The sequence below is a fragment of the Dendrobates tinctorius genome, unplaced genomic scaffold, assembly GCF_039654945.1.
Source record: "Dendrobates tinctorius isolate UK_male_01 unplaced genomic scaffold, ASM3965494v1 ptg000154l, whole genome shotgun sequence".
NCBI lineage: Eukaryota > Metazoa > Chordata > Amphibia > Anura > Dendrobatidae > Dendrobates > Dendrobates tinctorius.
This window is the reverse complement of record NW_027361821.1, coordinates 19,661,840-19,685,721: the sequence shown is the minus strand read 5'-3', so window position 1 is coordinate 19,685,721 and position 23,882 is coordinate 19,661,840. Positions and strand designations below refer to the sequence as shown.

Here is a 23,882-nt window from a genome sequence, read left to right as displayed (position 1 = left end):
TTCCTGTATATCGGGCCGTGTAAACAGGTTTTCGATCACGTGGCGGATGTGCAAAAATACTTGTTCCTCAGGTGAATTGAGTTTTAAGTTTGCTTGAAGAAATCGCCGTTCTTGGCAGCGATACATAGTCCTGTTTTCACAGGATCGGTGCTGCACAGAATGATTAGTAATAGAAGCGTGGTTGGCCTGTCCAAACATTAGCAAATTTTGGTTTGCTTGCATTTTTTTTCATTATGTTTTAGTTTGTGTTATGTCCTTCAGGATTTCTGGTAGAAGTCCACAGAGTAACCTGATCCAGCATGGCTTGTGTGGTGCCAAACTGAGTGCTGCTTCTGTCTCCTATATCTGAGAGGATCTGGCAGTCCCTTACTCGCCGTGTGTCAGCAGATTTTAGATGGAGTTATATCAACTGCTGTAACGTGGATGGTCAGCCCGGTTACCTGACTGAAAGGGAACTTGTCACTTTGCACGTACAGTCTGATTTGTGCACAGTATAGAGAAGAAGCGGAGCACAATGATATATAGCATTGTTAGAAAAGAATAGAATTGTATGATAATCCTCGAAATCCCTGCTGTGCATACCTGAGTCCAGTAGGTGGTCCTACTAGTGACTGACAGCTGTTTGCAGGCCCTCATACTGGGAGGACTGTCAGTCACTAATAGGATCGCCCACCAGACGCCTATACATAGAAACCCCTAGGATTTCAGTGAAACTTTTCCCACAGAATAAGTCAATCTGCTCCACTCCTCCTGCTCTATAACATCCTGCCCCACAGATCAGGGAACATTTTTCACATGAGTTTCCCCTTTTCAGGTCTGCAATCGCATTAGTTCAAAGTCAGCAAAACCTGTTTCTGTAGGTGAGATCTGAACATCTGTGTATGGGGGCTCCCAACCATCCCCCCCCATATCACTGGACAGAGTTCCACTGGGATTGAAAGCATCACTATGTGGCAGCAGCTTTTTCTCCCTTCTTTCAAGTGAAACATGTTGTTTTTCAGCCTGACATTTGTTTCTCTTATTTTCCTGGAAACTGAGAATTGATGTATTTAACATTGTATGTCCTGGTGCGTGTTACCAAGTGTAGGCTTAATAATACATACCCAGGAGATCTTGGGGAAAAATGCTCCAATTGTTATTATGGTGAATGAAGAATTTGCTCAAACGGATGTGTCTGGAGCGGTGACAGATCCTCTAGAACCGCAGCTCAATAAAGCTTAGAGAGGAGTCTAAAAATACAGCAATGAAAGGTCATGTAATCCCTGCGATCCAGACCCTAACCTTACCATACTGCCGTGTGATTATAGGTCTGATACGCGGCCCCACGTGCTCACTAGGAGGTTGCATTACTTGGAAAGCTGCTTTCTGAGAGATAACGTGACAAACCTCGGGGCTTTGTTGCCTGTGGCTGACATAACTTCAGGGTTTTTTTCTCCTGCAACATCCATACATTTTTTTGCATCTTCCTCATTGTTCTACAATGTAGACCACACTGTCCACTTTCAATTCCTGTTTTCTACTACAACTTATTGATCTATGATATTCTCTTAATGGGGTGTCCCTCTGCTTACAACCTAGCAACTTACTATAATTCAATCTGATTGGTATGATGTGACCCCTGGGATCCCTGCTGATCCTGGGAATGAGACCAAGATCCGGTTACGTGCCCAATAGCGGTACTACCTACCCTTGGTGCAGGTGACTAGCACTCCACACAGTGGATGACTGCGAGCAGCATATTGCAGGATAAGCACCCGGAGATCTAGAAATAATGGAGTTCAAGCTGTACCCATATCCTATGACATGTACATTGATTGAACCCACCATTTTTTCAGGACTGGTCCACCATCTATTGAGGGTGTCCCTCACCTGCAGAAAACCAAAGGGAAATTGTGATCACACATGGTTTAAACTGTATGATCCTTTTGAGCTCTGGAAGGTTAGCTGCCACCGGAGGTGTCTAGCAGTGGTTTACTCTACTACTCATACGGCGTATACTAGGCCAGTCTTTAATTATTTTAGTAAAAGTTTCATATAGCCTCGATACACGACTGCTTAAAGTCAAGTGCTTTGTAGTCTGACTCTTTACTGATGCGTAGTAAGCTAGACTTTAAGGGTAGGACTCTACATTGATGTAAAATTGTTGGTATTGCCAAGATTTTTGTAAACTACGGTACTTCAGTTTCCCTAAAAGGGAGAAAATTATAGGTAATGCAGTTGTGATACTGCTATGAGTCCTCAAGTAAAGAAAATTCATAGTTATTTAGTTTATAAAACCACCTTTCATATGCTCTGCTGGGGTATCATGTAGAGCCGGGTTCCCCAACTCCAGTCCTCAAGGCCCACTAACAGGTCATGTTTTCAGGATTTCCTTTGTATTGCACAGGTGAAGCAATTATCACCTGAGCAATACTAAGGAAATCCTGAAAACATGACCTGTTGGTGGGCCTTGAGGACTGGAGTTGGGGAACCCTGATGCAGAGAATCCTCATCTCTTGGCTAGAGGAGCGCAGAAATGAAGGTGTGCACCATGCAGACCTCTTCTTCCCATTAAATCTGACAGTGTGCACATGACCCTATAGGGGCTCTCTGGGGAAAAACCTCTCTAGATTCCTCCATTGGCTCCTTGCTCTAGGACCCACTCCTGACACCTGAAGAGAACAGCTGACTGTCAGGGGATGTTGTGGTTACTCGTCACTTCTCCAGCAGCGGCGTCTGTAGTATAATAAAGAATTTTAAGAAGGCCGTTCAGATAAATATCCGTTCATGTAATATAGGGATGGCTCAAGTGCACCAGTACAGGAGACACTCATTCATGGAGGAGTGCTAAGTAGGGGACCTTCCTGTATTAATGTCCATATGCTAATGGGGGACTATTTCTAGAAATTGTCAGAGACTCCCCTCTAACGTGTGTATACTTTGCTCCACAATGTGAAGAGTGGCGTCGTACAATCATGAGGCGTTAATTTCTCGCTCTTTCTGCAGTGGTCACTTTGTACGCTACACTTGGAGAAGACGCTGTTGCCTTTGGGCTGAACGAGTCTGGAGCTACTCACCTCATCACCAGCTCTGAGCTCCTAGAAACCAAGCTGAAGGTGTGTTACTGATCCGCTATGTATCTTGTATTAACCAGTCCTTTACTGGTATTTTCTGGACCTTATCGTGTATTTCCTTTGCATTCAGTGTGTGTTGTCACAAGTCGGCAACATCAAGCACATTATCTATGTTGGGAAGAACATCAACAAGTCCGAATATCCTGCAAATATAGATGTACATAACATAGAAGAGGTGGAGGAGCTGGGAGCCAAGCAGGAGAACTGTAAGTGTGGCTACATTGCCGGCTATTGAGAAACTCCCAACCTTGTGATCCTTAGTAGTGGCTTGTACGTGGCTACAGAATTTGTCCAGCCTGTATAGTGGCTTTCTGCAGATCAGTACTCTCCTGCTTATTATAAGTGGAGGATTAGTTTGGGCCTACTGATGAGAGCCAGAATACAGCATCCATCAAGATGCAATCACAAAGGCAGCAACATTGCATGTGCTCGGGACTTGCATCAGTACTTCTTTTATACATATATAGTTAACTGGAGACCCCAATTAAGAGATTGTATTACCGCATTGTATAATAACATTAGAGCTTTCAGCCCTTGCATTTCTTTCCCAACCCAATCATTCCCTTTAATATTGGGTGTGGTAGTATTGGGTAGCCTCACACCTCTGAGTACTGCTCAGTAGTAAGACAACTAGGGCCTGGCACGTGTACCTGCCGTGTAACATGGGTGCAGGAGATTTCTTGGTGTATGAGGGAGTGTGCTGGGACACACTGGTAACCAGGCATGTTACTTTCCACTGTCTCGATACTGTTCCTATAAGTCATGGGGAAAACAAATCACAGCGTCCATTGTAGAGTTGTGCGTATCTGATAATTTCTAGATGTCTGAACAGTATCTGTGTCCCTTTTACTTTCTAGTGAGCAACCCGTCCAGCCGACCGTTACCCACAGATCTGGCGGTGGTGATGTATACCAGCGGTTCAACTGGCAGACCGAAGGGTGTGATGATGGTACACAGCAATTTAATAGCTGGCATGTCTGGGCAGTGTGAACGGATACCTGGACTTGGGTATGTTTTCACGCTTTGATGCATAATTTGTGGTTAAATATTTCATTAGAAGTTATTTAAGTCTATCCCATTTAAGATTCTGTTAATTTTAATGGGCATTCTAGGTTGAATATTCAGAAAAAGTAGGTTTTATGTAGTGGCCTGACACACAATTGACTATTGCGGTCACATTTCACAGTTTGCAACATGATGCACCAAGTTTTTTTGGTGTTTTTGTCTGTTTTCTTGGCACCGAATTTGGTTCAGGATGTCTTGCTGTATTTAATAAGACGTGCATACAATAAACCTAACTATACTAAACCATAAATAAACCTTTTATATGAAAGGGTCAGTGGCTGTTCTTTGTTCCTCGTGGTATGAATATATTAGAGTCGGATTGTTACCATTCCACTTGTCATTGATTGATTGGGGAATATAGTGACGTCCAGCTGTCTACGTATACTTTTCTGGTAGACATTAAAAAGTTAGCACAACACTCTTTATTGTTAGTGCGCTTTTAATATTCCAGAGACACATCTAATATTTTATGTTTTGCAGACCCAAAGATACCTATATAGGTTACTTGCCATTAGCACATGTGCTAGAGATGACGGCAGAGATATCGTGCATTACCTATGGATGTAGAATAGGTTACTCCTCTCCATTAACACTATCTGACCAGGTAAGGGTGTGTGTGTGTGTGTGTGTGTGTGTATATAATATATATATATATATATATATAGTGGCTACAAAGTATCTGTACGTTCAGATGGATTCTTGCTTTCTGAGTGCTGCGTTTCATAAGTAGTTTATATGTTATTGTAGGGATGACATAGTATTAAGTGCACAGACTTTCTTGGCTGCAAGAATAATCACATGCTTGGTTTGATCAAGTGGTTTAAAATTTTATGGGGGAAAATATTAGCCCCTGAAGGTGTACACATAGTTTAAAAAAAAAAAAAAAAAAAGCCTTAGGGCTCGTGCAGATAAGCATATTTTTGGTTTGAGTGTGACCTGACAGAACATCGGATCACACTTGGATTTATATTAGTCTATGGGGCCGTGCACTTGTCATATTTATTTCTTTGCAGTCAGTCCAAGGAAAAAAATGCTGCAGTTTGATCTAATATTCCCCCAATGAGTGCGTGGGAAACCTGTAACTGCACTCGGATGGCACCGGCACAATGGAGATAGAATCTGAGCACACTGATGAAACCCTGATTAGAGCATAATTGGCATGATGGACCGATTCTCTTAAATGAAAGACTCTACAGCCTTTGCCCTGGCCCTCAGTGTTATCTGGAGATCCGTACCGAGCGGTGACGCTTGGCTGGGTGTCTGCAGGGAGTTTGAGGTGGTCAGAGGACTCTGCGTGCTCTTGTTGACTGTTGTATATAAATGCAGAAAGTCAGTATATGTGAGGAGCCTGAAGAGTCTGTCAACGTTGAAGGGTTAATAGGAACCCAATGTATCCCAGCTATTCTTCTCTCTCCTGCCCTTGAACGGGATGGCAGCAGCTATTAGAATGAATTTGTTTGCTTTTTTTTAATGCCATCAAATGTTTGTTTCTTACGATCCCATTCTCCTTTTACGCTTGCTTTAGTGTGTTGCGTAGGAGAAAGTTGACAAGTTTCCTGAACTACACACTAAATGGGCTGCCTGTAGTGAAGCGGATTATTGTTCTCCTACATTGACCTAGAGTTTGCCATCCGTCCCTGCTTCGAGGCGCAATGCCAGATTTACCCAGCGTAAAACCTTTACTCATTGACTATCATGTTGAATAAAAGGCTTTGTGTCTTGCGCGTAATGCGGCCGCGCTGCAATTGGCTGTGAGAATTAAGCATGAAGAATATGACTGACTCTGCCAGATGAGGACGACGTAAATAATTGAAAACGATAATCTCGCTCCGGGGTGTTTATCCGAGTCACATGCAGTACATGGCTGGAGATTCCTGAGGGGCTCGTCGATACTACTGTACTGGGAGCTGCTTGTAAATTGTATGTTTTCTTTAAGCAGATTTTTCAAGCCTAAAAAAAAGTAATCTGCTTATGTGATAAAATAAGAAATAAACCCATATTCACCCCTTTGTATCCTCAGTGATAACTTGGCTACAGCAATTGTCATACTGACAGTTGATTTATGAAGCCAATCACTGACCGCACTTGTGGTGTCAGAGACCACCTAAGTAATAAGCAGTGACTAGTATGGGATTTAAAAGGCTTGTCCATTTGAACAATGTGTTTTCTCCAGAAGATTCTCCAATAATAAGCTGATTATCGGGTAGTTGGCTTTTGTAAGCTGCTGTAATCTGCAGGGTAATGCATTAGTGTGATCCACTTTCCTACACCACCACTACCAGGGGAAGTGAGGCTTTATACACTTAAAGGGAACTGGTCATTTGATTCATGCTGCCAAAATTTGATCCTGACTACATGAATGCACCCACTTTGGCTGCGGGCACACGCTGCAGATTTTTCTGCGCGGATTTGCAGGTAAAGTGACCAGCGGTTTTCCCCTGCGGATTGACGCCTGGACAATGGAACAGGTGTCAAACCGCTGCGGAATCCGCAGAAAGAATTGACATGCTGCAGATTTAAAACCGCAGCAAATCCGCATGGAAAAATCTGCAGCATGTGCACTGCAGATTTTAAATCCCATTGGCTAACATTGTACTGTACACTGTCTGCAGAACTGCTGCGGATCCGCAGCAGAATCCGCAGCATGTGCACATACCCTTACATATATTTCTCAAACACTTTTCTACATTAATAAATATAAATCCATTTGAAGTTGCATCAAAACCTGCACATGTACGGGCATCCCAAACCGAGAATAAATGTGCCTTGTAGCGGGAGGAGGAGCTGGTCTGATGGCCCGCAATGTGTCCGCTAACCTCTGCCACCAAAGTGTTTAAGCCTCATATCTCAGCCTATAAAAAGTATATGGCAGCAACAAGGGATCCAACTGGCAGCCACACACGAGAAGTGTCATGTAATCGTACAGCTACACATTAGCCCTTGCACTTGGTAAAATGCTAATAGGCCAGTAGGAAATGTCAGCAGGTGTATAACAGGGTGAATCCCGTGCTGAAATGCCACGTCCTCCTGAATGAGCTGAAACTTGTACAATGGATTCTTCACTTGTACAGGATATCTTCTGCTGTCAGAATTCCAGAAATGTTATTACTGCGAATAGCTAACAAAAATCTCAAACTATGTCGCCAGTTGACCTAGAAATGAGATGGTAATATATGTAAATGCCATGATAAAGGGCCTGTGTGGTTTTACTTGTTTGTTGAAATGAATTTCACTAAGAAACTTGTGGTCAGTGTCTGGCTCTAACGTCCGAGCCGTCCCATTTGGCCAATGCAGATCTGATTAGTGGTTGGGGTATCTGCTCTGCCATTTGCAGACGTATGCCGGTGTACCTTTAAAAGTCAGGAGTGTCAGTACTGGGAGCTCCCAAAATACCGTGTTGTGGATCACAAATTAGGTGAAAGGCTTTGCACTGTGTAGTTTTTTAACCTACTACACATCTCTCGTTTTTTTGTTTTTTTTTGTCTCTACAGTCCAGTAAAATTAAGAAGGGAAGTAAAGGTGACTGCAGTGTACTGAGGCCCACGCTGATGGCGGCTGTGCCTGTAAGTATTGCTTTCTATGTGTAAGTTGTGGAGTCTGGCATAGGAAGCTCCATTTGATGCAGATCCCAATTATCTGTATTCATGTCCAGAGCTGCATTCACAATTCTGCCAGTTGTCATATAAGTTTAAGAAATGCATGAAGCGCTGAAGTCCTGGACTGTGCATTCCTTATGCTGCTATAGAAGATGCATTTACCTCTGCAGTGGCTTGCTGGAATGTGGAACGGACTGTGAACACCAGCGATCTCCGCCAGCTTCAGAGCATTGCTTACAAGCTCAATAAAAGAGCTGCAGCAGTGGTCAGTAGCCTAGGCAATCAGTTGCAAACAAATAAAAAAAAAAAAAGTTATTATCAAGAGAGGATTGTGACATTTTTACAAAATTGGAGAGTATCTTCTTGTTAAAAACAGCATTACTATTATTCCCAGTTTAAAGGGTTATTCCCTATCCACAGAATAAAAGCATAAATAGTATGTGATCAATCAATAAAACCCCAGTAATGCTAACTCAATCGCTCTGTGCAGTGTTGAGTTAGTTGGAGGTGCACATGCTCAATCTTGGTTCCATTCATTCTCTGAGACTATTGGAGACGGCTAAGTACAGCACTTTGCTATTTTCAGCAGTCCCATAGACTATGAATGGAGCAGCCGTCAATCATGCACCTCCAACTTAATCACCACTCAGCAGAGCGCTGTTCTCAGGATCACCAGCGGTTGGATCCCCATAGATCAGCAAGTTGTCCAGTTTTGATAGTGGAAACACTTGGTATTTTTGGAATGACGAGTTTAATATTTTTTTTTTTTTGGCGTGTTTCTGCCACAGAGATTGGAAAATACATTGTTCAATATCGTACACAGGCAACCACTCAAGTGTGAATCCGTCTTCTAGATCCTCATTTCACACTAGAATCCCCCAGCAATGCCTTCCTGTAGGAATACTAACTAGTCTAATTTTTCTTACAGGAAATCATGGATCGCATCTACAAAAATGTCATGAGCAAAGTGCAAGAAATGAATGTTATCCAGAGAACCCTGTTCAAGCTTGGCTATGACTACAAGCTGGAGCAAATAAAGAAGGGATACGATGCTCCCTTATGTAATGTGTAAGTAATGCCAGAGACGTTGGATGCAGTATGAACAGTTGACATGTGCCCGCAATAGGCGCAAGCGGAATCGCCGTCCGCCCGTGCCTATTAACTAGTTAAATACCGCTGTCAAAGCTGACAGCAGGCATTTAAATAGCATTTCCGGCCGCAGGGCCGGAAATGACCTCATCGCCGACCCCCGTCACGTGATCGGGGGTCGGCGTCATGTTGCCTGGACAACCAGAGGTCTCTGAGACCTCTATGGTTGCTCCAGGCATATGGCTTTCAGTGCCACCCAGTGGTCGGCGCTGAAAGCACAGCAGTAAATCTGCTACATATGGGCGATCTGCTCATCACTCATGTAGCAGAGCCGATCGGGTTGCGCATGCTTCTAGCCTCCTGTGGAGGCTATTGAAGCATGCCAAAAGTAAAAAAAAAAAAAAAAAAAAAAAAAGTTTAAAAATAAAAAAATTAAAAAAACCTAAAAGTTCAAATCACCCCCCTTTCGCCCCAATCAAAATAAAACAGTAAAAACAAAAAATCCCACATACACATATTGGGTATCGCCGCGTTCAGAATCGCCCGATCTATCAATAAAAAAAAAGCATTAACCCGATTGCTAAACGGCATAGCGAGAAAAAAATTCAAAATGCCAGAATTACGTTTTTTTTGGTCGCCAAGACATTGCATTAAAATGCAATAACGGGCGATCAAAAGAACGTATCTGCACAGAAGTGGTATCATTAAAAGCGTCAGCCCGGCACGCAAAAAAATAAGCCCTCACCCGGCCCAAGATCATGAAAAATGGAGACGCTACGGGTCTCAGAAAATTGCGCAAATTTTTTTTTTTTTTTTTTTTTTTTTTTTTTTTAGCAAACTTTGGAATTTTTTTTCACCACTTAGCTAAAAGAGGACATAGACATGTTTGGTGTCTTTGAACTTGTAATGACCTGGAGAATCATAATGGTAGGTCAGATTTAGCATCTAGTGAACCCAGCAAAAAAGCCAAGCAAAAAACAAGTGTGGGATTGCACTTTTTTTTGCAATTTCACCGCACTTGGAATTTTTTTTCCCGTTTTCAAGTACACGACATGGTAAAGCCAATGGTGTCATTTAAAAGTACAACTCGTTCCGCAAAAAATAAGCCCTCACATGGCCATATAGGCGGAAAAATAAAAAAGTTATGGCTCTGGAAAGAAGGGGAGGGAAAACTGAAAATGCAAAACCAAAAATACCCCTGGTTAAGGGGTTAAAAAAAAAGTTTGTGTCCCCGCGGCTGTTCGAACAGGCGCAATACATGTAGGGGTTACCTAACAAACAATCCCTGCATGTGTTGCAGCTGTCAAATAGCCGTGGGGACTCGATCATAATCGAGCATGCCGAAGACACTCGGTTAGCACATGAGCATGCTCCAATAACACCTTAACCCAGCACACTCGCTCATCACTATTTGTCGGTTTCAGTAATCCCTTGCAGAAGTGTTTTCTCCAGCCATTAATTTTAGAGGTTTCCTATTGTAGCTCTTAGTCAGTCTTATTGTACAGTAATATTGCATGTGCCTGGAGCTTTGGGGATTCTACACGACAGGACGCATTCATTGCCTGTTCCCTTTTCTCGCTTACAGAGTCCTCTTCAAAAAGGTGAAGGCTTTATTAGGAGGCAACGTCCGTATGATGCTGTGCGGCGGGGCGCCTTTATCTCCACAGACCCAGAGGTTTATGAATATTTGTTTCTGCTGTCCAGTTGGTCAAGGTTATGGCCTAACAGAAACTTGTGGGGCTGGTACCATTACTGAAGGTAGGCATTTGTACAGCTACGGGCTTACAGTAAATGTCTGGTGTGAGGCGTTAACCACTTCCTAGATGTAAAAATATAACACCATAGTGTGTCACTTCCTGTGGTTAGAAATACATTGCCGGTGGTGGACAATATAAAGTGTGCACGATTCTGCCACGTCATGGGTGGATTTATAGATCCGGTGCCGCTAGTTGCCATGGTTTAGGGTGTATGTTTTTACACAAATTAGTCATATTCCCTGATTAAGTGGACAGCGTTTATGGCGCTGTAATCTCATCATTTAGTATATATCTTGCATATATGATAGATGAATGCATTGCTGACCTTGAGCTGTAATCTGCCCTGTTGCGTGCTTGCATATGGTGCTGCTTGCTTGTCTGAGCCGGTAATGCACTTTACATTGTTTTTCTTTTTTTCTTTCAGTGTCAGACTACAGCACCGGTAGAGTGGGCGCTCCTCTTACCTGCTGCGAAATTAAACTCCGTGACTGGCTGGAAGGTAAGCAAATTAGTCTGTTAACATGGCTACCACCAGAGCGTGAGATACAGAGAGCGCTTGTTGAGGGAACCATATGGTGGCTTACGGCTTTCATACTGCTTGTACATTGAACAGTCTGCTGTGATCACCCTCTGATGGCATGTCCTCCTTCACTGCTGTCCATGCAGGGACTTTAGCGCTCTGTATTGTTAGTCTCATTGTATAAATTCTTTTATAAATTCCTAACCAGTAAGCAAAACACAGATCCGTTACAAATGAAAGAAAAACGCATGGCTAATCAGCGAATCTATTTTTTGTAAACTTCAATGTTAAATAAAACAAACAAGCAAAAAACTATGCTGGATCCATTTTTGAATTTTTTTTTTTTATTTAAAAACGGCAAATTTGTTCAGACACAACTTTTCAGTCCAACAGTTTGCTGCTAGATCCGTTCTAACTGATCACTGCTGGACCTGTGAACATGGCCTAAGTGTGTCAACTCTAGAATTCTGTGGCGAAGGCTTATCTTGGGTTCAACAAAAGGATTGGTAAAGCAAAATCAGAAATGCTGAATCCTTAAATCTCCCGATTAATTCTGTAAATGCCCCCTGGACGTTTTGGACTATGTGCTAAACATGTCACTATTTCTTGGTTCAGCAATCGATAGTCTGTGTATAGGCAGTTTAAGATGTGTTTGATAGATAAGACTTCATCCTCTCAAGTCTGACCTTGCAGTACTACTATTTGTATCATTGTCTTTATGGTATATAGTTACAGAGAACGTGTTTAAAGATGGCTGTACACATCAGAAATCAAATATCAGTGGTGTCCTCTAAAGTACTAGACCCACATTGCCCAATAGGAAAAGGTGATCAATATCTGATTGGACGCAAGGCACACCCACTATTCAACTGTTATCGGCTCAGAGCAGCTGGATGTGCGTTTCTGAAAATCACCACTCTGTCACACTGGTTAGAGGTTGGCGGGGTATCACATACCAGTCTGATACTGCTGACATATGCTTGAGAGGTCTTCAATATCATAGCAATGAGCTCATCCTTTTAATGGATTTTTTAATAACTGATACAATGCTACATTTGGAACGACATAATCTAGAAAACAGACAAATATATGGTGAACATATGGACTGGTTTTCCCCTACACGCTTGACCGCACCATACAGAGGGGGTATCCACCCCAGGAACAGGAAACCTACAGATTAAAAAGGTGGAACCTCTCCTTACGCCTTTAGTGTGGTTTTCTGCTCCTGTGGGAGGAGACCTACAGCCATGTGGGTGTGGGGTGAAGTTGGAAGATACCTGGGGAAGTTTCTTCAGGAGTTGCAGGAGGCGTCCCCCAACCCCCACCCCTCCAAGGATATGCAGCATTGGGCCCCTTGTCTATTTGACATTTGCTGTCCTTGCTGGCATTTACTGGAATGGGGATGCAACTCTGCTTCTGGCAAGTCACTTCTGAGTTTGGGAGTGTGTGCGTAGAAAGGAGAATAGCGCTTCCAGAGCAGAGGAGTTCACCGGAGGCACATGCACACTGATGACTTGCTGAAAATGACTGCATGTGACTTAACACACCGAGGCCAGTGGTCTGCAAATACCGGCCTCTTCTGAGTTCGGAAAGGCGAGACCGGCGTATAGCTGCTTGGACTTTGAGGCGTGATCCTATCTCCAATTGGAATAGTGCTGAAACGCCTGCCTTTTCCCCCTCCTGTACCCACGGATATAAAAGGGATGCAGTGACTCCTTCCGGCGGGTAGTGGATTCATAACTTCTGAAGTGGCAGTATTGACGATCCAGGAATGTACCGCAGTGATGCCGTAAACTATCCAAAACCTCTTTGCACGCTTGTTGCCAGGGCATAGGATGGGGTGAGTAGTAATATTGTACTATATATGCACTGGTGATAGATGGAGATAGAGATATATAGAGATAAAAAATAAATACACACACACACACACATATATATACATACACCAGGGAATGTGCCTTATGTACAGAACTTCTGTCTAGGAATACAAAGAGGCTCTGTCGCTTATGCATTGAGAAAACAGTAGCCAAAGAGTCTCCATCATTGTTCCAGGATATTAAATCATTAACCAAGGGAGAAGTTGAAAATACCATTAAGAGAGAGATGTGTCAGATTAACACTTCCTCTTCAAGTAGACACCCTATCCCTGTTGAAACAAGTTCTGAGGAAGAATTAGAAGATTCCAGTGAATTAACTGCTGATTATTATTCAGTCATCCTCTGAATATGGGCATCCATTCTTTCCGGTTGAAGATACGGGAAAATTGCTTACTCATCAGACCTACCATGGGAGTATAATCTCCTAGGGAACCCTTGTCTTTGCTTCTTTAATCCACTTAATATTGAGTTCTGGATTGACAGCTGGTGTTCCCGTTACATAAGAATTTACTTTCTCTCTTTAAGAAATAGACTTTGTAAACCGTTTTTTCCACACTATCTCGAGCGTACTTAAAATGAAGTGCCCATTTGAGGAAGATTTGGGAGAATTTTCCTAAAATTGATGTGGTAGCTAAGATCTCAAATGTGGGACTCCCTATTGATGACCTACGCGTAGGTTCCTTTTTAAAGAACCTTTTTTTTGTTAAAAATCCAGATCCTTTTCTTAGGGAGCATGGGAAGCAGCAACTGGTTCTTTTAAGCCCAGTATTTCAGCTTATTTATACAGGTAGATCCCTAATTAAGTGGTTACAGGCATTCGATTCCCAGATAAGAAATAGATTTTCAAGAGATTGCATTTTGGAAGCCCTACCTACAATTTTAGAAGGCGGCAGATTTCCTGGCAGACACATCTGCAGATAGTATTAGGTTGGCTGCCCGCTCCTCTGCCCTTTCTAACTCCGCCCATAGAGGTCAACAGATTTTCAGTCTAAGATGAAACTTCGCTCTATACCCATTCAAGGGGGTTATCTATTTGGCTCTGCTCTAGATGAAATTTTTGAGAAAGCAGCAGATAGGAAGAAGAATTTCCCTAGGGTAGTGGGTTCTTCATTAAATCTAACTCCAATAAAGGATGACCTATGACGCCAGGGTTTGGGTGGGAGGTAGGCTAAAGCTAAGTATGCTAAGAATCAGAACTGGGTTTTAGATCAATCTGTTCCTGGTAAACATACCAAATAGGTTGATGATGGTTCCTACAGAACTAAGAGCGTTAACCCGTTTACGACCTATGACGTATAGATATGTTATGTATTCTCCTGTCATGCAGGCTCCTGCCCTGAGCCTGCATCTTTTCCAGCATATGAAAGGGGCCCATGACAGCTGGTCAAATCTCCTAACAGCCGAGAGTGAAATTGCGATAGCAGCAACATGATCGCTCAGGAAGTGCGTCAAACTCCACCCAACTATGCCCCTGTCACATGATCGCGGGACGCCAATGAATTTGCAGAACAACCGAAGGTCTGCATAAGACCCCTGTTCTTTTCATTGCTGAACTGCTATGAACACGGCAGATGATTTCTGCTACACATAGCAGGGCTGATGCCCTGCTATGTGTAGCGCAAGTGATCAGAAGATCGCAGCTTCAAGTCTACTAAGACTACTGAAGCAAGTAAGTTTTTTAAAAATTAAAATTAAAAATGCAAGTCCGCATTCAAAATAAAACCAAAAAAACAAAAATACATATTTGATATTGCTGCATTCAGAAATGTCCAGTCTATCAAAATATATAAAGAATTAATCTGATTGGTAAACGGCGTAACGAGAAACAAAAAAATCAAAATTCCAGAATTACATTTTACTTTGGTAGCCGCAGCATTGCAATAACAGGTGATCGAAAGATTGTATCTACATCAAAATTGCATCAATAAAAACGTCCGCTCGACGCTCAAAAAATAAGCCCTTACCCAGCCCCAGGTCAAGAAAAATGACTCTACAAGTCTCAGAAAATGACTGCTTTTTTTTTTTTTCCTTCAATATCACCGCACTTTAATTTTTCTCCCCCATTTTCCAGTGTACTATATAGTAAAATCAGTAGTCGTTCAAAAGTACAACTTGTCCTGCAAAAAACAAGCCCTCACACAGCCATATTGACTGAAAAAATAATGTTATGCATCTGGGAAGAAAGGGAGCAAAAACTGAAAATCCCAAGGACGTGAAGGAGTTAACTTCCCATTTAAAAAACTTCAAAATGGGAATCCTGAAATCCATTATAAGACTGATAGCTGTGGTGTTTTATGCCGGTGATAGACCTGAAGAACTCATATTGCCACGTCCCAATACTTTGAGACCATCAAAAATTCCTCAATGTAGCGGTGAAGGTTGGAGACTATTTACTTCATCTACAGTACTAGTGCCTCCACTTTCTGGGTTTCAATAGCAGAGTTTTCACCAAGATTGTAGCAGAAATGTCAGGGGGAAAAAAAAAAAACTATAATGAATTACCTGGACGACTTACTAATTATAGGAGACTCCAAGAAAAACTGTATGCAGGCACTCACCCATGTCCTTTCTGTCTTGAGGGAGCTGGGTTGAATACTGAACAAAAACAAGTCCAAGTCGAGACAGCTACAGGTTGAGACTTTTTTTGTAGGGATCTGTGTGGATTCAACCAGTCTGCAGTGTTTTCTACTGCAGGAGAAGATCTCAAAGATCAGACACAAAATCCTTCAAGTGAATCTGGAGATTTCAATAACTGATCCCTATCAGGCAGGAGTCACATTAGCATATCACATCCAATGCACTAATGACCCTCGGCTCCTGCTTTCCTGTGAGGGTGAGCTGAGCCTCAGTGCTCTGTGCTCAGATCCTCTCGCATGTGAGAATCGCAGAACAGATGGAGAAAGTAATTTTTTTAATCTACTCCATTGTCTGCGGGAATCGCACTGCACTCGGGTGATATCCAAGTGCAGTGCGATGTCTCACATGCACCGATTAGACTTATATGGGTGCATGCAATCCCACCATGCTGCTTGGGTTTTTTTGTTTTTCCTGTCCAATCGCGATCCGATCTGAGCATGGAAAAAAAGCCATGGAGAACAGAAGCATAGGATTAACTTGGTACGAAAATCCGATTTTTAATCTGATTGCATTCGTCTAATTTAATCGCAACTGGGAGCGAGCCCTTAGGCTCATTAACAGCCACAATTCCAACAGCACAGCGCACCCAAATTCATAAGAGACACCTTTTAATGTGAGATACTGGTAGTACAGGCAGTGATGACAGATCATCTAGACCCAAAAATCCAGTTATCTGCAGTATTTCGAGACTCCCTGATCTGGTGGTTGAACAAAAAAATCCTCCAGAGGAGTTCTGTGGACAATTTGGGAATCGGTGGTAATTACTACGGATGCAAGTCCAGAATGGTGGGGAGCCCACCTAGACGGTCACATTTTTTTCAGGGTCTATTAGCCATCACAATGCCAGAAAATTCATCACAAATAAAGGAATTGACAGCAGCAAGGAAAGAATTACAAGTTTCGGCAAAGTTGATTTCAGGGAGAAATATGGTGGCCATATCAAACAGGACAATTGTGGCCTACATAAATGGCGTGGGGGACCAGATCAGGTCCACTGATGGGTAAAGTGATGAAGACCTTTAAAGTTAGCAGAACAGAATTTTTCCTCCCTTTTTACTCGCCACCTAAAAGACAGAACGTTTCATAAGACTACCTAATCAGTCATGTACTCTGCCAAAGGGAATGGTCTTTTGAATCGGAAACTCGTCAGTCTGATCTGTGCTTTTGTGGGGGCTCCCAGGAATACTTATTCGCTGCACGGGAGAATCGACAAGTGGAATTTTTGTCTTGAATCCAGGTGAGTCTCCAAACGGGGTGGATGCTCCTCTACAGAATTGGGATTTTTATCTGGCCTACATGTTTCCACCCTTTCTTCTATTTCCAATGGTGTAGAAGATGTGGGAAGAGAGGGAGCCAGGGTCATACTGATTGCTCCCTTCTGGCCCAAGGGCTTAAGGCCCCGTCTCACTAAGCAATCTCGGTAGCGAGATCGCTGCTGAGTCACAACTTTTGTGACGTAACAGCGATCTCACCAGCGAGATCGCTGTGTGTGACAGCGATCAGCGAGCGGCCCCCCTGCCGGTATCGCTGATCGCTGCAAGAAACCTCTGGACATTTCTTTGGTCGCTGGTCTCCCGCTGGCCAGCACGCATCGCTGTGTGACAGCGGGAGACCAGCGATCAGGTGTAAAAAAAAATAATAAAAAAAAAGTTATTCTCACCTTCCGATGTCCCGTGCAGCCATCCTGCCTCTCTCCACGCTCCGGTCCCAGTGATCCTTTGCATGAATGACCGCGAGACTTTGTTATCCCGCGAGACCGTGACATCTCGTGGTCATTCGTGCAAAGGATCACTGGGACCGGAGCGTGGAGAGAGGCAGGATGGCTGAACGGGACGTCGGAAGGTGAGAATAACTATATTTTTTATTTTGATACTATTTTCTACAGCGATAGCCAGTGATGCCGGGCGCTCGGCATCGCTGTGCTGATCGCTGGTGAAGCTGTCTGTGTGACAGCTCACCAGCGATCACATAGCGACTTACCAGCGATCCTGACACCTTCATATCGGTGTCCTGATCGCTGGTGAGTCGCTTAGTGTGACGGGGCCTTTAGTTCATGTGGCTTAGGATTATGTCCACCTCAGACCCTTGGTTATTGCCCAGCAGTCCCAGTATTTACCCTCAGGAGCCAGTCCTCCACCCCCAATTTACTTCTCATGGCTTGGAACTTGACAGGGGTATGATTAGCCAGGGGTTTCTCACAGTAGTTAGTTTCCACTCCCCTTTTAAGTAGGAAAAAAGTTACCTCCTTAAGATATACCAAATTATGTGATGAATTCTTAGACATTTTCTGTCCAGAGTCTAGCAATACAACATCAGGTTTTCCTTAGAGAGGTATTTGTGTCTTCAAGAGAGTTTAGAGAGTGGCCTGTCTTCCAGTACATTGAAGGTTCAGTATGCTGCTTTAGGAGCTCTGTTTGATCAAAGAATCGCTGACCACCTATTGGTACGTAGATGTATTTTAAAGCTTCCTTTGCGTCCAGGCCAGTAAGGGGCCCTGTAGTAGCTCCCTGGGACTTAAATCTAGTATTTAATGCCATTATGTGTGAGCCCTTTTGAGACCATTTCAACTGTTGCTATTCGGGTACTCACCCTGGAAACTGTCCTTTTGGTGTCCCTAACCTTGTTTAGGCTGGTGGGAGAGTTACAGGCTATCTCAGTTAATCCACCCTTCATAACTTTCCTGGAAGGCAGGATGATAAGCTGGATCAGGTTTTGTCTCCTGAAAGTTTCCAGTCTTCATAGATCCCAGGAAATGGTTTTACCGTCCTTCTGTGAGAATAATACATTTCAGGGCAAGTTAGTTTTTTCTTTCTTTGGACGTCAGAAGGTGTCTGCTTAAATACCTAGATGCTATGAGCCCTTGGCATAAGTCCTAATCAATGTTTCTATTGTTTCATGGTCCCAATAAAGATAAGGGGGCTACTAAATTCACCATAGCTTGTTGGTTTAGAATAGCCATATCACTGGCTTACTCAGTATCAGGTGAGAAACCCTCTATGTAGATTAACGATGATTCTACAAGAGCCATCACTGCTTCTTGGTCAGAAAGGGCTAATGTTTCCATTGATCAGATCTGCAAAGCTGCAGTCTGGTCATCTCCCGCTACTTTCTTTAACCCTGCTATTCTGTTCGTTACCACTATACACTTGTTATGTTCCGGTCATTTTTGACCGGACCTAATAAAGTCTTGATTTTTAGCTAATTTAAGTGTTTTAATTGAATAATTTTTGCAGTATTATATTGTATGTGAACCTGGTTGTTTATAAACAAATGGAAATAAAAACATACTTTTTTATTTTTTTTTGTCAAAACATTTAACATGGCTTTATTGGAATATTTATGCATATTGCATATTTGCACATACAAAAATTATTAATCCATCTGTAAACTATAACTAATAATAAACTAAATGTAATTATTTTCCAACAAAAAATTAAAAGTTCAGTTTTTTTATGTAGATAGTGTCTGTGTCTTTTTCTCTCTCTCTCTCTCTCTCTCTCTCTCTCTGTGTGTTATCGGACGCTTGATGCTGATGTCTGACAACAGCTTAATACATTTCTGAATCTGAACTACGCCTCCCATGACCTTTGTACCAGTGAGCAGGTGCTTAGCCAGTTTTACGGGACAATGCAGCTTATAGGGATTAGGACACTTTTGTGTATGTAAACTAGGTGAATGGCAGGATCAGTCTCACATCTGTTTAACCTAAGTGCATTTCTGGCAGGAGGCTGGCTATGTGGGTGTAGGTCAAGTCAGTGTCAGGTTCCTGCCTGTGACGGCTGGCCGTGCTGGGTAATGCAGCTCACACTGGTTCCAGCATTGGGTAATGCTCCGCTCATGCAAGGTAATGTGTACAAAATACATCCATTATGTGCAAGCTCTATTCATTCTCCCATCTGGTTACCGATACTGGTCCCTGGGCAAGGTGGATCTAATGGCTTCATTCAGCTCACACAGTGGAAGTGTTTAGACCATACTCAGAATGGGGCTTTTGTATGACGACCTGATTGCAGGTTTGCGTTAGTCCTTAGTGTTTCTGAAATGACGGGAGTGGAGGAATAGAGTTGCATTTTGGTGTTCTTCCTTATACAGTGCTAATAAGGAAATGCCCCGGCTCACTCCCTGGTTTACCTGAGATGTGAAAGTTTATTAGAAGCTCCCGGGAGAGTAGACTGACCGGTATTTCTCCCATGTGACAGCATTTTGCAGTCTCTGCAGTTCTTGCATCCGCTTATGTGTAATTAAAGTGTACTTGTCACTGCAGGTATTTTTTCCAGAATAAGTCATCTTGTATGTAGATGAGGAGTTGTACTATTTCTGACCTATTTTATGACTTGTTTTCTCCTTTTTTTTTTTTTTTTTTTTCCCACCAGTTTTTCCCTCTGCAGGCTCAGTTTCTCATCTTCTGTTGTCTGAGTTAGCAGATATCATAGGATGTGAATGCCATCTTCTATATGTAGCACATACAGACATGAGCAATCACTGCTCTCCTGTGTCTACACTGCATGTGTTTAGAAGCAGCAGCATGGAGGATATTATACTGCTGTACTAAGCATTGTAGCTGTGAATCCAACACTTACTAGAGAGCACCTGCAAAGTGGGCCTCTTTTTCAATCACTCTCATTCTCCCTAACCAAAGACTTCAGTAGACAGCTGTAGTCCTCATCAGAAAGCTGGTCAGTTCTTAGATTCTGTCTTGTTGACAGCATTATCTGTTTTTCATAGTGGTGAATTTAGGAGGCAGAAAGGATGCAAAAAGTGGCTAATAAAGAAAAAAGCAGATTCCCTTGATATGTATACAAAGCTTCTAATATTGGCCTGTACTTTTTTGCGTTATTCAGCATTTAGTGAAATAAGTGAACATATAATGACCTTTTGTGTGTATGATCAGATATATACCATAATCATTTATCAGGAGACTGTAAAGGTTTGTGTGACTGGAGGCACGCATTAATGACATGATGAATTCGGGGGGGAAATACTTTAGCATTTCCTCTTGTCTGTAGGAGTGCTATGACTGCATGGAAATCTGACCTTTGTAAATTCTGACAAGTGTGTTTGGGAGCAAAGATTTCAGGGCCCCAATCACCATGTCCTAATACAGCAAGATAGACATTGCTGATCATGCTGGTGCAATGGATCTGCTCTGTTCTACAAACGCCTGACCATATCTATCCGCAATGATACATGGTCATCTAAGATGGCTTAATAGAATATATAATTTTAGTTATGATGAAACATACTTTTGGGCTTATGACTGGCTCACATAACCATGTTTTAGCTCCATTTTACATTCTTCATATCTATATCCTGAAAGAAAGCAATTCTAGTCTTCTTACACTTGAATTTATTCACATTTTTGGCAATAAAAATATATGTAGAAGATAATCTAAATATCCGCTTATCTATAACAGACATTGGGTTGATATTTTAAATGTAGCTTTTTTGGTTATGGCAAATTAACTGTAGCTACAGGGTTAATACTGCCCTACTGGAACTGCAAATACTGGGAGAAAATGAATTTTATATTCTCCCTGCAGCTGCTCTCTTCAAATCATTGTACCAGTGATACAGTGAGTGCAGCCATCGTAATAATTTCCTTGCACTTTGACAGCCTATGCGACCAGCTCTGAGCGCACACATGCTGCATTGCTGGCAGTCAGTCAGTGTTTTGGGGAGTGATCACAGCGATGCTCCCAATGTATTGAGTGGTGACTGGAAGCAAGCAGCTACTGGAAGACTAGAAGTTCATTTTCTCCCTGCAGCTGCTCTTCTAGGAAGGCAGCCTAGTAATGCTATTTACCTGCAGACTAACCCTATATATGCAGGTAAATGGCATTTGTGCATGATGGGTTAATTTTTAGTTTAGTTTTTAGCCATTTTATAAAAGATTTTTCAATCACTTAGAATTTAAGGTCAACAATAGTCTTGATTTTATTTATTTTTTTATTTTTTCAGGAGGTTATACAAATGAGGACCAGCCTCACCCGAGGGGTGAGGTTGTCATTGGAGGACAAAACGTTTCAATGGGTTACTTTAAAAATGATGAAAAAAGTCTAGAGGATTTCTATGTAGATGACAATGGGCAGAGGTGGTTCTGCACTGGGGACATTGGGGAGTTCCACCCCGACGGCTGCTTGCAAATAATTGGTAAGTCCCGCTTCTAGTGCTACTAAACACCTGGGACAGATCTATTCATTGTCTAAACCTAAAGCCATCCTTTGTGTTTTTTCTACACAGACAGGAAGAAGGATTTGGTAAAATTGCAGGCCGGAGAGTATGTGTCACTGGGCAAAGTGGAAGCGGCTTTAAAAAACTGTCCTCTCATTGACAACATCTGTGCCTATGCCAACAGGTACTGGTCACACAAGCCGTCCTGAGCTTAGCGGTTATAAATTGCTGTATTTATGATTATGCAGGGTAATGAGAGTGATAAATCGAAGTATAGTTTTACAGAAACTTGTTTTATTACCAGTTATTACAATCATAAAACTGCAGCAACACGGCACTTTACAGCATGAGGCTTTGCCACACTGCAACTGTCAAACCATTACAGCCCGTCACGAGCATTGACTGCACCTTCTATGGTTAATGCAAAGCTGTCTGCATTGTGGGCCACATTGTTTTATGCTGGGTTACTGCAACCTAATGAGAGAACGTGCTCGAATAAGGGGTTATCCATGCTCATGTGCTTCCCGAGTAACTTCGCAGTTCTCGAATAATATGTTTGAGTCCCCACGACTGAATGTCTTCCAGCTGTTAGACAGCCGCAACACATGCAGGGATTGGCAAAAAGGAAATCCATGCATGTATTGCAGCTGTCTAACAGCCACTAGACATGCAGCTGCGAGGACTCTGAACAGATTTTTCGAGCGCGCAGAAGATACTCCTATTAGCAGTCGAGCACTTTCAGATGACACCTTTTCCCCGCATGGTCTCATCACTTTTGCAAATGCATACCACTAGTTTAGAGGCTTTACAAAGTTCCCAATCAGCAGAAAATGCAGTGAAAGGCAAAAAAAATCCTTCAATCATTTTAAATTCTTGCTTCGCTCTGGTGGTCTCCTTCAATCTGCATACTTATCTTGCAGTGATAATGTGTCATCCATACATATGACATCTACAGCAAGCTGTCATGTGCGCATGGACACCATGTCATCACTGTAGCAAAGTGGACATAGCCAGGCAGAGACCACCCGGGCTATGACAATGAGCCGGCATCAGATTTGAGATGTTTTATTTTTATTTTTTAGCATTTTATTTTTTTTGCTTGTTGCAGTTAAGGAACTTAGAAATTTCAGACAATCATTAAACTCCACACTTCATGGGGCCGAATGTTTGCATAGCACTAGTGTTTGTAAAGAGGTTTTCAACATGTCAAATTGCAACATCATCTTCAGCATAGCAGTGTTTTTATAGTAGAGGTTGAAAAAAAAATTAATCTATTTCAACCCATACCTGACATACAGAGAAAGTAAAAAAAATCCTGTGAGGCAAATGCTAATTGCCCCTTGTTGAAGGGGGGGAAAAACTATTATAAAACCTCCCTGGATCAACATTAGTTTGAGTCTTGTATTTTGTCACCAGAAATATTTTCAGGAAAGACATTCTGGCCGTCCTTGTACTTTTTGCAGTGAATCAATAGACACCATCATGTGGCAGTGTTCCTAAAGGCCCTTTTACATTTAGCGATGCACCAGCGATCCGACCAGCGATCCCACCCGGTCAGGATCGCTGGTGCATCGCTAAATGATCGCTAGTGAGCTTTCATACAGAAAGACCTCACAGCGATGCAGCAGCGACGCAGCGCACGATACTTACCATTCACACACAGCGATCCTGCGTCCTCCCGCCCGCCTCCAGCGTCGCTCGTCGTCACAGCAGGAAGTCTCAGCAGGAAGCGCCCGACGAGAAATGGAGCCGGGCATTCTCGCGCGATCAGCGATGGACAGCGGGGGAGCCGGTCGTTGGTAAGTATCACACATAGCGATATCGCTAGCAATATCGCTATAACGTCACAAAACCAGTGACGTTTTAGCGATATTGCTAGCGATATCGCTTAGTGTAAAACCCCCTTTAATCTCATTGCTCTTACAGTAAAGAATCACCGTGTGTTTGATCCTTTTTTAGCTTCTCATCATTTCAGACCGAAGTGTAAAAAAAAAAAAAAAAATCTCTACTGTCCATTCATAGTCGTACACTGATCATTGTAGATTATTTTTTTTTTT

At 42.6% G+C, this 23,882-nt stretch overlaps 1 protein-coding gene across 4 annotated transcripts in view; it reads left to right on the top strand.

Annotated features, from left to right (window-relative positions):
• The window catches only part of ACSL4 (acyl-CoA synthetase long chain family member 4), a 68,294-nt gene that overhangs the window by 40,908 nt on the left and 3,504 nt on the right, over nucleotides 1–23,882 (top strand). For all 4 annotated transcript variants that reach the window (XM_073547649.1, XM_073547647.1, XM_073547645.1 and 1 more), the window contains exons 5-14: nucleotides 2,986–3,095; nucleotides 3,184–3,319; nucleotides 3,971–4,121; nucleotides 4,659–4,782; nucleotides 7,670–7,741; nucleotides 8,703–8,842; nucleotides 10,449–10,621; nucleotides 11,045–11,119; nucleotides 21,613–21,804; nucleotides 21,895–22,009. In XM_073547649.1, coding sequence (XP_073403750.1) covers nucleotides 2,986–3,095; nucleotides 3,184–3,319; nucleotides 3,971–4,121; nucleotides 4,659–4,782; nucleotides 7,670–7,741; nucleotides 8,703–8,842; nucleotides 10,449–10,621; nucleotides 11,045–11,119; nucleotides 21,613–21,804; nucleotides 21,895–22,009 — 1,288 coding nt within the window. The remainder of the gene's footprint in view (nucleotides 1–2,985; nucleotides 3,096–3,183; nucleotides 3,320–3,970; nucleotides 4,122–4,658; nucleotides 4,783–7,669; nucleotides 7,742–8,702; nucleotides 8,843–10,448; nucleotides 10,622–11,044; nucleotides 11,120–21,612; nucleotides 21,805–21,894; nucleotides 22,010–23,882) is intronic.